This window comes from Pterocles gutturalis, unplaced genomic scaffold (assembly GCF_000699245.1).
Source record: "Pterocles gutturalis isolate BGI_N339 unplaced genomic scaffold, ASM69924v1 scaffold14073, whole genome shotgun sequence".
NCBI lineage: Eukaryota > Metazoa > Chordata > Aves > Pterocliformes > Pteroclidae > Pterocles > Pterocles gutturalis.
Genome location: NW_010120691.1, coordinates 69,194 through 82,832, shown reverse-complemented (window position 1 = coordinate 82,832; position 13,639 = coordinate 69,194). Strand labels below are relative to the sequence as shown.

At 37.2% G+C, this 13,639-nt stretch overlaps 2 protein-coding genes across 2 annotated transcripts in view; one reads left to right on the top strand and one right to left on the bottom strand.

The window, feature by feature from the left end:
- ARHGAP28 (Rho GTPase activating protein 28) overlaps positions 1 to 3,299 on the top strand; it is a 70,523-nt gene extending 67,224 nt beyond the window's left edge. Inside the window, exons 13-15 of the mRNA XM_010076995.1 lie at positions 513 to 667; positions 1,293 to 1,357; positions 3,208 to 3,299. Coding sequence (XP_010075297.1) covers positions 513 to 667; positions 1,293 to 1,357; positions 3,208 to 3,299 — 312 coding nt within the window. The remainder of the gene's footprint in view (positions 1 to 512; positions 668 to 1,292; positions 1,358 to 3,207) is intronic.
- A 5,376-nt stretch (positions 3,300 to 8,675) lies between these two features.
- LOC104464325 (laminin subunit alpha-1-like) overlaps positions 8,676 to 13,639 on the bottom strand; it is a gene marked incomplete at its 5' end in the record, with an annotated part of 72,126 nt that continues 67,162 nt past the window's right edge. The window contains 4 exon segments of the mRNA XM_010076996.1: positions 8,676 to 8,903; positions 10,529 to 10,751; positions 11,852 to 11,985; positions 12,603 to 12,756. Of these exon segments, the coding sequence (XP_010075298.1) occupies positions 8,743 to 8,903; positions 10,529 to 10,751; positions 11,852 to 11,985; positions 12,603 to 12,756 (672 nt within the window).

Sequence of the window (13,639 nt, the reverse complement as noted above, 5' to 3'; positions counted from 1 at the left end):
AACTTCATAGATGATCATTTGAACCCTGCACAAGGTCAAATTTCAGATTAACAGAAACCATATGGTACTTTGATATTTTACTGTACATACGCTTCGATTTAGTTGAAGCTATAGGAAGTGGAAAAAGAGAACTGGATCTTCATGCCTCAGAAGAATTTCATCTTTAAAAGGAAGAACAGATATCCCTAATAATTTTTATGTATTTTTAAATAGGCAGTTGGTTCACTGACCAATGTTAGCAGAAATAATGCAAAAAATCTCAGATAACAACTTGACTCCGTATTACCACAAGTGCATTTACAAGATACTTACCAAGGAGTTTGTGTATTTGTGTTGTATCTCATTATACTGTCTCTACAAATATTTGTATGACTGTAAATATATTTTTGAATAATCAAGTGAATCCAGGACAGTGGTTTTTGCAAGCAACCACAAAATTGTTGCAGAACTGCTTCTGAATGGAGCTAGAGTAATATTTGCCTTAGCCTTACTCTACTGAATATTGATTTTAGGGAGCTGTCACTTTTCCCCCATACCTGCAGTCTGACATACCCGAGGGGGTGATAAGAGTTTATGCTCCACTGCATTCAAAAGTCTCTATGGCAATTCAACTCAACAGCCAAACAAAAGCCAAAGACATCCTGGCTCGTTTCCACTGTGAAAACAGGTGGGTAAGTCAGAACATTTTGTTTTTCCTGAACAATAATGTCAGAACCATTAATGAATAGATTGTTCCCTTTTCAAAGACTCATTGTGTTACAAGAACTCTTTTTCTAATCTAAAATTGCTAATTTATGGTTAAGTTGGTCAAAGAAATTTTAACCACTGATTTTATTCTTTATATTTTACTTAATAATTGGCTCCTATACAGAATCAATCTGCCCTCTCTCATGCCACTGCTAAAAACATACCTTTTTCTAGATTTCTTGCATCCAGAGGGATTGTCTTACATCTCCCTATGAAATGTTAATGTTTTTATTTATGTAAGGTAATAATTATTTACAGTTATGGGAAACAGTAAATTGTATCTGAAAGTATTTTCTGCAAAGTCTTACCATGTTACCACATAATTCTATTCTTTAAATAAATAATGCAAAGCTTAGTTAACTGTGACACAATAATCTTCCTCTGTAGCAGATTCAGTATTCTGCAGTGCTCCTTTTGGAAGTCCTTGCTTTTGAACAACTCTGAGTATGTTCACAGGGGCAAAAATATCAATTTTTAGCTTAATATAGATGGTGGTTGATAAGGCAGTGGTTATAACAAACTGAAGGGTTTTTTTTCTATCCTAGCTGCGGTTCATCACAGAACATGAGAAGCCAGATCCAAAGTTTACATGAAATTGGAGGAAATATAGGTAGGTCTCATTTTTGAAAATTCAATTCTAAATGTCCGTAGCCTCCTCAAACACCTCAGGGCAGTGCTGTTTTCACACAGCTGGGTCTCCCCCACCTTACACTCCATCTGCAGGAAAGGTGTCTGACCCAAAAACTGTTAAAAATCAATGTAATGATTCCTTCTGACTCCAGCATGACCAGGAGGGCACCCTGCAGGAGACAGTGACCTGATCTCAGTAGCTGGATCTCAGCAGGACTCCTTACAGTCATGCTAAATTCACTTGACATTGTGCTTACCTCTCTCACTCTTATAATTGAGCATTTTTCCATGGTTAAGAGAGCCTTAGTCTTCCTCTTGTGAGCACATTCTACCTCACTGTCAAGCCTTTTTGCAAGACCTATTTCTTCCTCACTGTAGTTAAGTGTTAACCTCCTCCAAATAAAAAGCACCCCTGCATGTATAGGTGTACTATATTCATACTAATCCATGTGCTTTATTTAGATTGTACATTCCTTGCAGTAGGGATTTTGTCTTCTTTCGTGTTTCACATGTGACATTTTTGTAATAACAACAGTGGCTTGCCACACAAGTTCCTAGCTTAAAGGTCAAAAACCAGATTTTAATTTGATATTGCACAGTCCTGACTCTCTTCTTTCTCTATTCCTACTAAAATTCTGTGTGCTCTGTTGGAGTCTTTTGTCAACAGTCTGGTTAGATTATTCCTTAATTCTTCTGGATTCAGCTCTGAAGAGTTTCTATAAAGTTACTACAAAATATCAAAGACTTGCTTCAAAGTCTTTATTACTGAAGGTATACTCATACAAAGCTAAATTTGATTAGTGATTTGTTTTGCCTGGCTAAACAGGATGACCAACCAATCTTAAAACAGAAGATGATCTTAAATGCCCTGTGAAACAATCCCATCTGGATTGTCCAATTACAATGTCCAATCTGGACATGTAATTTTCATCTTAATTTCAAATTATTTTTATAGTCCTAGATCTTTCAGGGTACCTTATTCCATTGATATGCATTAATTCATTTCTATTGCTTTCACTTTAATAAAATCGTTAGGACCTCAGTAACCTTATAAGTACCTGTCCAAAAATTTTACCATAATTCTTGTGTCACAGCAGTGTAACCTCACCAGTTAAATGGCTTCATCACTCACTATAAATGCAATACAGTCCAACAAATCAACTTAAGAATTTATTGCCTTATTACTCAATTAAGAGGCACCAAATGCCTCTTTCTGTGGCAAAGGCAGCAGGGGCTCCCTAACCACCGCCTATGCCCAGACACCACCTAATGAAATCCTCAAACAGACAGACTTCAGAGAACTCTTTTTTTCCTTTTTTAACCAGCAAAACAGGAACTGTCAAAAACCTTGAAATAGTCCCTATATTTCTTTGCAAGCTCCTAGCTGGATGAGAACACATGGTTTACAGAGCTACTTTTTCAGCATTTAAAAATAGTGTAGAAACAAAGCCACAGAGTTGTAATTCCAGCCCAGTAAATCCAGAGACATAAAAAACCGTCCTGTGTCACTTACAGTAATAGTGATGTTAATACTTCTACAGAAATCATATTTGTTTAGCATTTGACTAAATGCCTTGTCCATAAGTCAGTGTAACACAGGGCATCCTACCTGGAAGTGAAAGTGAATTCATGACTCTCACTGAGTAAAATCATTGGCAAATTTACCAAAGCCCCTGGCTGGATCCAGGCAAGATGTCAGCCGGACACACCAAAGTAGGCTCACTATATGCAAGTCTGAGATATGTTCAAGGACAGTTTAACATAGCTCTGTCACATTTACTGATGTACTCAAAACATCCCATGATTTATGGCTGTCCATTTCCCTTCCAGGTCAGCACTGTTTGGATCCAGATGCATACATGTTAGATGTTTACCGTGCAAATCCTCAGGCAGAATGGGTGATAAAACCAAAGGCAAGCTGAAGCAGAAAGCTGCGGTGTACTGGACAAAAACCAAATGGACAACAGTGATGCCTGTCATTTTAAGCAGCTCTTGCCAGAGATGAAACAAAATGGTAACTACAGGCTATCACTCCTTCCTACTGTAGTGTCCAACCAGTGTTCACCACGTACTATTTTTGGTATAAAAGCATTATCACTCCAGCTTCTGGACCATCTGAAAATATCAAATCAGTTATGCTTTTGTATGGGTTATACTTGTGCCAGTTAGACCAGGAGTTAAGGAAGACAGACCAAGGTACAGAGGCACAGAAAACACCTGTTGCATATGGAGTTGCTTGTTTCCTGACCTGGTGTTAGAACATGAATTTTTTGAAAGAATCCAGTGGCATCCATGGATGCATGAAACACTACCGACCACAGCATAACACAGAAGCGTCACAGAGACATTCAAGAAGAGAAGGTATCTGTCACGCGTGGAAGAGAGAAGCTCAGTCTGCAGCAGTGCCAAGACATAGCTGTGTGACAAAATCAAGCCCTTCTGCTGAAAGTAAACCTGTACAGTGTGCATTACCGCAATATCTATGTCTCTCAATCACTCCTCATGGGTACCTGATGCAGTGGGAGGAAGGCAGGCAGGAGGAAGAACTGTTGTATGGAGAGCTATACCGGTTTATGTATGTACCACTGTATGTAATACTACCAGTCTTCCAAAACTGACTGTCTAGATCACATTACCGTGTGCAATTGTAGCACCACAAACCATTTTCTTCTTCCTTCCGCTCTCATACACACAAGCTTCAGGAAACAAAGGCTAAGTGAGAAAGGGTGTATCTTTTACGTGATGATCTTAGATTAAAGTCTGTGTAATGCCATAACATGAGATATGTGTTAATGGTGCCACTTAGAGCCATCACCTTTTTTGTTAAACATTATAGTTTCTTAATTTGTAACCTAATTCTCTTTCTTTTGTTTATTTAGTTTTAATATGTAAGCAATGTTTATATTATCCAGCTGCATTAAGAAGAGAGATCTTTGTCTGGATCTTGTCTAATACCATACAGAGAAGAAAAAGCTTCCAATTATCAGAGGGATTTAATACTCCTAATTTAACATTTACACATTAGGGCCTTAAAACTGTAGCCAAACTAGGCTCAGTTGTGCTGGAGGTTTTACAAATACATAGCAAATTGCAGCTGCTTTTAGATACGGCATGCAGTCTGAAAACACACAAGAGAACAGGGGGCTGCAACTGCATTGGGAATACAGCAGAGCAAATGTAAGGCAGTATGTCTAGTTTGTAGCAAGTCACAAGGGTAAGCACCATTCTTCACCTAATCCTCTGGTCTTGGGATATACTTTATAGAACCAAAGCATGTTCGTTGAGTAGGGAAATCACAAGTCGCTGGAAAACCGCAAGTATTTTTTTCATCTTTGTCTTATGCAAAAAATGGGAACTAATGCCTGCAATATCTCCATCTTTGATGATAGTACTGCACAATGAATTCACCCACAGTCTGAGCACTGGGTTTTGTTCCTGATCTGGACACCCAGATGAGGCAGAAGCTGGTGCTCTGTTTACCAGATAGCAATGCAAAAGTGTTCTGAACCAAGTCCTCCAGGTAAATATAAAGTTAGCTATGCTGCAGAGAAAGCCTGTAACTTGTGATGCTCTGCTGAAGCTGTGCAATGAAGATTTGCACATTCTGGAAACCCAACTTGTGGTTCAAAGTTAATTGTGTTCTGCAGGAGTTAATGTTAATTGTTAGTGTTCAGTGGAAAAAATCAGCATTCAATCAGTAATTTTACCAGCAACAATAATATATACAGAGGGCAGATCCCATCTTTCTTACCTTCTTGAGATAAAAAATGATAAAATTTAGCAATATTCTCATTTTATTTTCTTTAAAGCAGTGAACTGTTTAACTTTGCTTTTTTTTCCCCCGTCCTTAAAACTAATGGATGCACGGCTGCAGCCAGGAAAAGACCAGGACAGCTGTATTATAAAATACACTGCTTATTTTGACAATTATTTATTTTAAGTATATGAATGATAGTAGATCTGTGGTTTGTTTGTAGGACTAAGCATAAACGCTCTGTCAAGTGGTTTGTTCCTGATTCCATTTAGTTCCCACTGTGGCAATGGACAACTCTTTCTACTGTGCTGCCCTTTTCTTTTAGCTGTAAAAACAGGACTAGTCCTTTCCTTAAAAAGGTAACATGAGAATTCATTGAGTTAAATTCTGCTCTCAGATGCAGCCAAACAATTCCCCAAGCAGAACAGGAATTATAAACATCCTTCTAGGAAGGACAAACTCGGCAAAAGGATTTTACGTGGAAAGTGCTTTGAAAACGAAGAGCACCACATAAACGTTAAGCATCATTGTATTTATAGCCAAGGAAAGAGTTTTTATGACTATACAGAAAGCCTAAACATTAACTAAAGAATTTGAAATGTCATAGCAAATGAGCTAACTTTCTACAGTACTTTCAGACAAATACATTGACCTCCTCTGTCCTGCCCACCCTCTTCACTTTGTGTTCTCAATGGCCATGCAAGGAAAATCACAGAGCATCCATATGCTCACATGCTAACTTGCTCAGCATGTTCTGGACCCTGAAGCAAGGACTTCATAAAAATTATTTCTGAAATAGATCTCATTGTATTCCATACAGGATACAAGGGGTTTTTGGGAGACTTTCACCTTTTACCACTTTACAACTTAGGAAAGCAAAATCCAGTGTAATGAAATTTATCCTGTGGAAACTTGTTTTATACTAAAATTGCCTATAACTTTATAAGACATGCACATTAGCAGATGAACTAGATTCTATGTACAGTGCCCAGACTACTACAGCATGGCCAAACACCCACTGTCTCTGAAACAGAATGGCAAAATTATTTTTTGATACAGATGGACCTAATGACCCATGTATACTGCTGTTAATACTGTTACACATTAAGTTGTTTTGTGTTTTTGTGGTACACTGACTTGATTTAATATGCAGCAGACAAATGGAACAGTCTCTATGACATTTTTGAATATGAGGTCTCAATTTTTGGCCTTATATTTCAAAATGCTAGTGGAGGCACCTGGAATTTTGTTCCTTCTAACAGCAGCTGAAGTAAAAATCAAGTTATGGTAGGATTGTCACCCAACAAAGGGCAACATATGTGGAAAGCTATTAATAAGAAAGTGGTAGCAAGCAGGGAGAAACTTATCCAGCAAACTCGAAAGATGTCTCAAGAATATATGTACTCCGTGGTTCTACAAAGACAGCATTTTGCATATCAACAGAGAGAGAGAGTGTATTGCAAGAAGTAGGTATTGGAAACAGACTGGAATGCTCTAACTGGTTTACACAGCTAATGTCATTAGAATGTGTGCATGCGTGCAAATGTGTCTGTGTCTATGTATAATAAACTACCTCACTCTGCATTTTCCAGGAAAAAATATTTTGGCTTAGAGGTTTAATACTCCATAACTTTCTATTATTAGTTTCACCTCTCCACTAGTCTTTTACATTGATAAAATGTTTCTCCTTCTAAGGGACAAGATTTGGAAATTAACAAAAAATATATATTAAAAGACATATTTCAGAATATGGATGAAATTTTAGCCAAATCATGTTCCCTCAATTACTGCTTGTAACGTGAACCTTATGAGATCAAATCTTGGGGTTAATAGGTAACAAGGCCAAATGTATTGTGTGTCAGTTTTTATTTTTCAATGGCTTTCCATTAATATGTGTCTTCTCTGGAAAATAATACAATGCCACTAATCAAAGCCAAATATTTGTATGTACGTTTCCCTTACAATCCTCATTATGTTATGTGTTTTGTTCAAGTAAGCCCACACGTAAGTGTATTTGTACAGCAGATTGTGTCCATTGTATTGTGTCCATTTTATTGTATCCATGTCAAAAATAAAAACAATACCAACAAAGAAAGCTCTTAAAATCTAAACATGTGGTTTTCAAATAGAAGCTGGTGACAAATTGCAAAAAGCAGTGGTGAATCTGTCTTAAAAGCAACTCTGTTGTTATAGCAGGTGAACAACGAGCTACACAGAGGACCATAGTCTGCTATCCTTGCTCAAGTGGAGCAATTCTTTGCTCCAGGAGCTCTTCTCTTGGACTACCTTGATGCAAGGTCCAAAATGATACTACTTGGAATCCTGCATCATTGAAATCAATGACAAACTGCTTTGGGGTTTCATTGAGCCATTTTTGAAACTAGTATGAAATACGTAGAGCAAAACTGACTTTAGAACAAATTGTAAAAATGTACAGCAAAAGCCAAAGAAAATTGTAAGCAGCAAACAAAAATACCACTAGTTCAAAGAGAAAAAAGGAGAGAGAAGTGACTTGTAAAGAACTATGTTGATTTTAGATGCATCTTCAAGTACAAGACATGCACTCGATCTGATAAGTAAGGACATCCATTGGTTGTCACTGCTCAATGGTCCATCCCATTGATGAATGGAGGGTCTTACCCGCGTCAGATGGGTGTGTGTCCCCCAAATCTGGCTCAAGCACAACTACTGGAAGCCTCATTTCAGAGAAAGAGGCAGGTGCAGTAGGAAAAGGCAAAGAAAGAACTGCTGACTGGCCTGTGAATTAGGAACCGCAGGGCAACAAAGGTTCTTCCATGTGTCCTGTAAGAAATACTCTTTTCCCAAGAAAGATGCATTAGTTCTCTTTGCCAAAATACATAGTTGTTCCCAAGCCAGACACAAATTGTTTCTTCACCAACACCTAACATTTCACATGCGTCTCTGGGCTGTGGAATTGCTGCTTGTTGTGCAGCTGATTACATGAAAGCATAAAGAGGAACATAATTCTAGACAATATGGCTATAACAGGGGTCAGAACCACTGGATATTAAGGGATTGGAGCTACCATATGAAGTATAAATAAGATAATTCTATTAATTAAACTCTGAATCTGAGACCTTTGGAATGATGCCTTTAGCCTCCTGCTCCCTCTGCTGGACTCTACCTACTTGTACTTTTCACTTAGCCTTCTAGCTCTTTTTCTTCTAACTTAAAGGTATGGACAACTGAACTACATGAAATAATGCATTTTATTGTAGTTTTATTATGTGGTCCAAAATTATTACCTATTTATAAAATGACCAACACACAATAAAATGAAATACTGTCAAGTAATCAAAAGAAAATATACTGTAAACACTGATTAATAAAAATTCCCAAAAGAAAAATACCCAATTAATGCCATTAACATTGTAGTAGAGGTATTTGTTGTTTAAAACCTTTTAGTTAAAATGCAGACATAGAGCTTCTGACTAAAAAAAAAAAATTAAAAAGTGACCTGAGTTGGAAAACAACCAGAAAATCAAAGAGATGCAGGCTCTCACTAATTTTTCTCATCATTACAAAATGAGAATGAAAAATAACAGATCAACAAAAAAACCTTTCTCAGTCCAGATGGGCTTTGCTACAGTTCAATGCTCAGCCCCAGGGCAGGAATGAGGAAAGACTCCACGCAGGTCAAAAGCTGTGCTGAAGTCAAACAATTCTGTCTGTTGGCCCCTGGTCAACACGAGGTTCCTCAAACAGCCATTGAAAGAGCTCCTGCTTGTGAGGCAGTTTTGCTTCACATCAGCTGAAAAACAAATGTGAAATATTTAGTATCTACTTCCAGTGAACTGAAACAATACAAAGATCCAGGTTATAATACAGCTGCTTTGCCTCCCTCCCAAACAAGAGACAAAACCAACACCTGAGGAACACCAAGTTCCATTCATGTTTGAATGATCTGGGACATCCCACCATGGACAGTCACTGCTGCCTTCAAGCGTAAGCCATGCACTGGGATAATTTGTGCAAAGTTTGCAGAAATAATTTGTCCCAGGGGACAACAGGAGATAAGAAAGGGGAAAAGAGAGAGGAAAAAGCCACTCTACACAGGTTTCTTCCGAGTTAAATTGAAACTGGCAGAGTACGAAGCAACAGCTGAGGTGTACACAGTCACGGACTCCATTGGCAAACCAAAACATGAGGTCGGTAGAGTCCAGCTCTTTTTTCCATACAACCTGTGAAACAATTCATTCCACTTCTGCAGTACGCAAGTAAACTGAAGAATTTCTCTCTTCTCTATGAACCCTAGTCTTTACAGATGGAGCACTGAAAGAACAATTAGTATCACATTACCCTGTTTAAAAAAAAAAAAAAAACGGGTTCACAAAATGCTGGTAAGTCTGCTTTGGTATTTGAGGAAGACCAAATATTAATCAAGATCTGGTTAATTACACCATTAATTTGTTTTTCATAAAGCACCAAAACCTTGTCCAACAGAAGACTCTGTAACATTTCAAGCTACTATCCCTAAAGCTTTCCAAATATTTAAAAGCTGAGTTTGCCCTTCAGATCTCATCACCCTTTTCACACAAATGTAGATATCTGAACTGATAAACTGTAACAGCTGCTTCAGAGACAAACATATATGGATGTTTTATGCTATGTTTAAAAGCATAAGATATTTAAAACCATATGAAGCCTACTCACTCTCAGTACTGTGTTCATTAAAAAGTATGCTTGCAAAAAGGCCAAACTCATGATGTTCAAAATTCAATCCTTTTAATGAATACATCATCTTGGCTCAAATTATCAACTAATGAGTTGTACAACGTAATTGAAAAGTAATAAATTATATTTTTTTTGTGTTACTATCTTTTTATATTACCATCATAGTATGATTGACACTTCAGAAGGGAATTTGCACAGAACAGGGGAAATATATGTTCATCTGCAGCAGCTTGACTTCTGCCTGCACAGCCACGACATAAAACATTAGCAAAAATAAAGCAGAGAAGAGCAGTATAGAAACCTTACTTAGGTGAATGTGAAGGAAAGCCTTAATAGGACTGCAAGAGAACCACACCTAAACAGACACAAGCAGAGATGTTGTGAAGTCTGAAAGAGACTGTGAAGACAAACCACGTAGAGGAAATTGTCCTCAGAAATTAAGGGTCAGGTTTGTGTAGGAAAGTGATATGGGTTCAGATGATCTTGACAACATGCTCAACAGCTAAATGCAGGCCACAAAGATAGTATACACAAATATTAACATGCTGTGATCTCAGCAACAATGTGGCAAATGGTAACTATGATTCATAACTCAGTCATGAACTTCAGGAATCAGAGAGAGAGACCTTATGCGTTAACAGCCATTCTTATGCAAGAGTAGGAGGGAGGGAGAGAAGGGAAGAGAAATATTATTGTACCTACCAGGATAGCCTCCAACATAAATAGGATTGTTGGTATCTGCAGATGTTGATTGGATGTAGGGATTATCAGTTTGAACCAAATTCCCATCAATTATCAGCGAAATGCGATGTTTGCTTTTGTTTGCTTGAAGCTTGTGCCATTTTCCATCACACAAACTATTTGTGCCTCTTGGTTCATACGTAGCTGTTATTCTGCCAGCTCCATTGTTGACATGGAATAAAACCTGTATAAACAGCCAGATGCCAATAAAGATACAAAGTAAGAACATATAAACCAATTTGCCTAAATAGAAGCATAATCATGCTGGTGCTGAGATTTCAGTTTTAATATGTGTTTGGTAATTATGCAAAGGTATCCATACTTTGATGGATAGAGTGTGTCCTTATTGAGTATCTTTAAAATCTAAAAGACTTCAATCTATCCATGCAATGGTCCGTTGGGTTAGCTTGGTATACTTCACTTGAGATTTCAGTGTTTCTTACAAATACAAATCAAGTCTTTTTCTCACAGAAGCTGAGATACAGATTTGAAAGCCGAGCCATTGTATCTAACTGAAGAGAAAGAGAATGACCTGAAAGCACTTGTCATTGGCAATACATATATTGATTTATTTCATGTATTTATTTTTCAATGCATTAGACATTTCCCCAACTCTGTGGTGAGGATTAATATGTAAATATTATCTGAAAAAGTATGTCCCACAGGAAACAGTGATATTTAGCACTGTCTCTAGCTAGGAAGTTTTGAATAAAAAATGAGCAATATCTGAGAAAAGGAAATACTTAAGAGCAATCAAGTATACATTTTTTATGCAGGAGATGAGTGAAGAACTACGTATTGATTGTTAAAAGGTTTATGGATCATAATGGCCAGTAGAAGTAGAGAGTGAGTTAATTGCTCATGAATTTTGAAGAAGAGATTACAAAACAAGGTGCAGTATTGTACATGCAATAATATGTTTATCAAGGACAAGTGTAGCTGTATGGCAGAAAAAGTATTACGCTTTAAGAAAGGTGTACGTTTGGTCTAACATATAAGGTATGTAGTACAGGAGATAACAGTGTCTGCAGGCTAACATAAATTACACTAATTAAAAATGCAAAAAGTTCCAGTGGCTTCCGCTAATCTCACATTTTATCATATGATGATGATGAGAAATTTGAGACTGAAAGTCTATCCCATACTAGTTCTGTGGGGATTTAGTTCAGATATTTTGCCTCCACCACATTTCACTGGTGTCTATTTAGTGCTACTCAACAGTTCTATCCCTCACAGTTTCAAGCAAGCCTTGGGAAATGAGCATGTCGGCACAGGGCAGCCTACCTTGCCATTTACAATCTCCAGTCCAATGGCATCAACCTTAGCACTGCTGACCCCGAGGAGAACGCCATGCGCTGCTGTCGTACGAAACTCCAGTGTGATGTTCACATCAGACCGGATTTTGTAACCTTCTCTGACTGAAAAGAAGTTATAAGCTTCTAAATGAAGACTCGTAACCCACAGTACAAGGTAGAACACATATATGGTCACTAAAAGGCCTAAAAAGCTTGTTAATTACTCTGCTGGGATATGACCTTGCAGAACCTCTGGAAAGTAAGTTTTCCAAAGTCATAATTCACATCTTATACTGGAAAAGATAAATTCACAAATAAGTTTTTTTCTTTCAATAATTTAGATTTAATACGTTCTATCTCATTTGTAGGAAACAGTAAAGAGCACATATCAATGTAATCCTTCACATTATTTCACAAGTCTCCTATGTCTTTTGTCACCATACCCTTTAACACACCTTAACATTGTGAACATGGATATTCTGAGCTGAAGGAAGAGGTAATTAATTTATTTCCCAGTACCAGAATCATTAGCTCTTTCATTTGTGGAAGATAGCCCTTTGCAGAAATAGCCACTTCTCGACATATGGAGTAAAGGGACTCAGTTAGAAATACATATGCAAGGTATGCACTCTTCATGTGAGGAGTCAATTAATTGCACACAGTTCCAGCAAGACCTAAAACCAGTATGTTTTAGTTAACATTAATTCAGTAAGGTACTGCTTTCATTTAATGACACTTACCAAGAGCAGCAAAGCCACTCCCATCAAAGAAAGTACCGTCCTGCACTGTTACATAGCATTTATTCACGGCAAAGATGGAGACAGGGCTCTCATTGTCCAGTTGCTTGCTGTTAATTGTCATGCTACCAATGCAGGCAGGAATACTGTGAGTCACCTAAGTATATTGAAATATAAGAGTTAATATGTAATACAAACTCTGCAATGCTCTCTTAGAGATTCACTTGATGTTATTGTAAATAAAAATTTCTCCAAACAAAACACAACAGGATCTAAAATATTTACATAATTACATTTCTATTTACTACATATACTTATATAAGGTTACAAACGTACATAAGGTCTTACAGTCAAAGTAAATGTTGTTTAGAAACACAGTATACACTTTCTATAACATATAGAAGAGTTGTACTTGCTTGAATGTGAGTAGGGATACGCCCAACAGTTAAAGACACTTCAAACATGCTTTTGCAAATTAACAAGTAAATCAAGATTTTGTACAATGCTTAGCAAGAATAGATCACCAGAGTTCTATCCATAAAAAAGATTCATTAGAGTTTCTCACTATTACTATTTTCAGTAATTGCAGATTCAAAGTATTAAAATATTTGTTAGCTACATTATCCAATTAAAACACATGGGTGAAGAAAGTATGCCCAGGAATTGAGAAACATTGTTATTATCACTGGAACCCTCCCTGAGATAATGGGCTGCAAAAGGAGGAAGCTGACAAAAACCTACCCTATAAAAAGCATATGTAAAAAGGTTGTTTTAATCTCAGACAGCTAAACTCAGCCTTTCAGAGATATTTAAAGCACCTATTTGAATGCAATAGTATTTAGGTACCAAAATGTCTGAGATTCTAGGTCATATTTTTATCTTGTGCTGTGAAACACTGGGATTTATATTCTTTATCCATTTTTAACAGAGAGATTGATAGAAAAAAAATCTATTAAGGGCTAAAATATAAAGGTACAAGCTCTAGCTAGAGTCACTAAGCCATGCAAAGCTTGAAAGTTTTAAAGGGTCATTACTTTCCT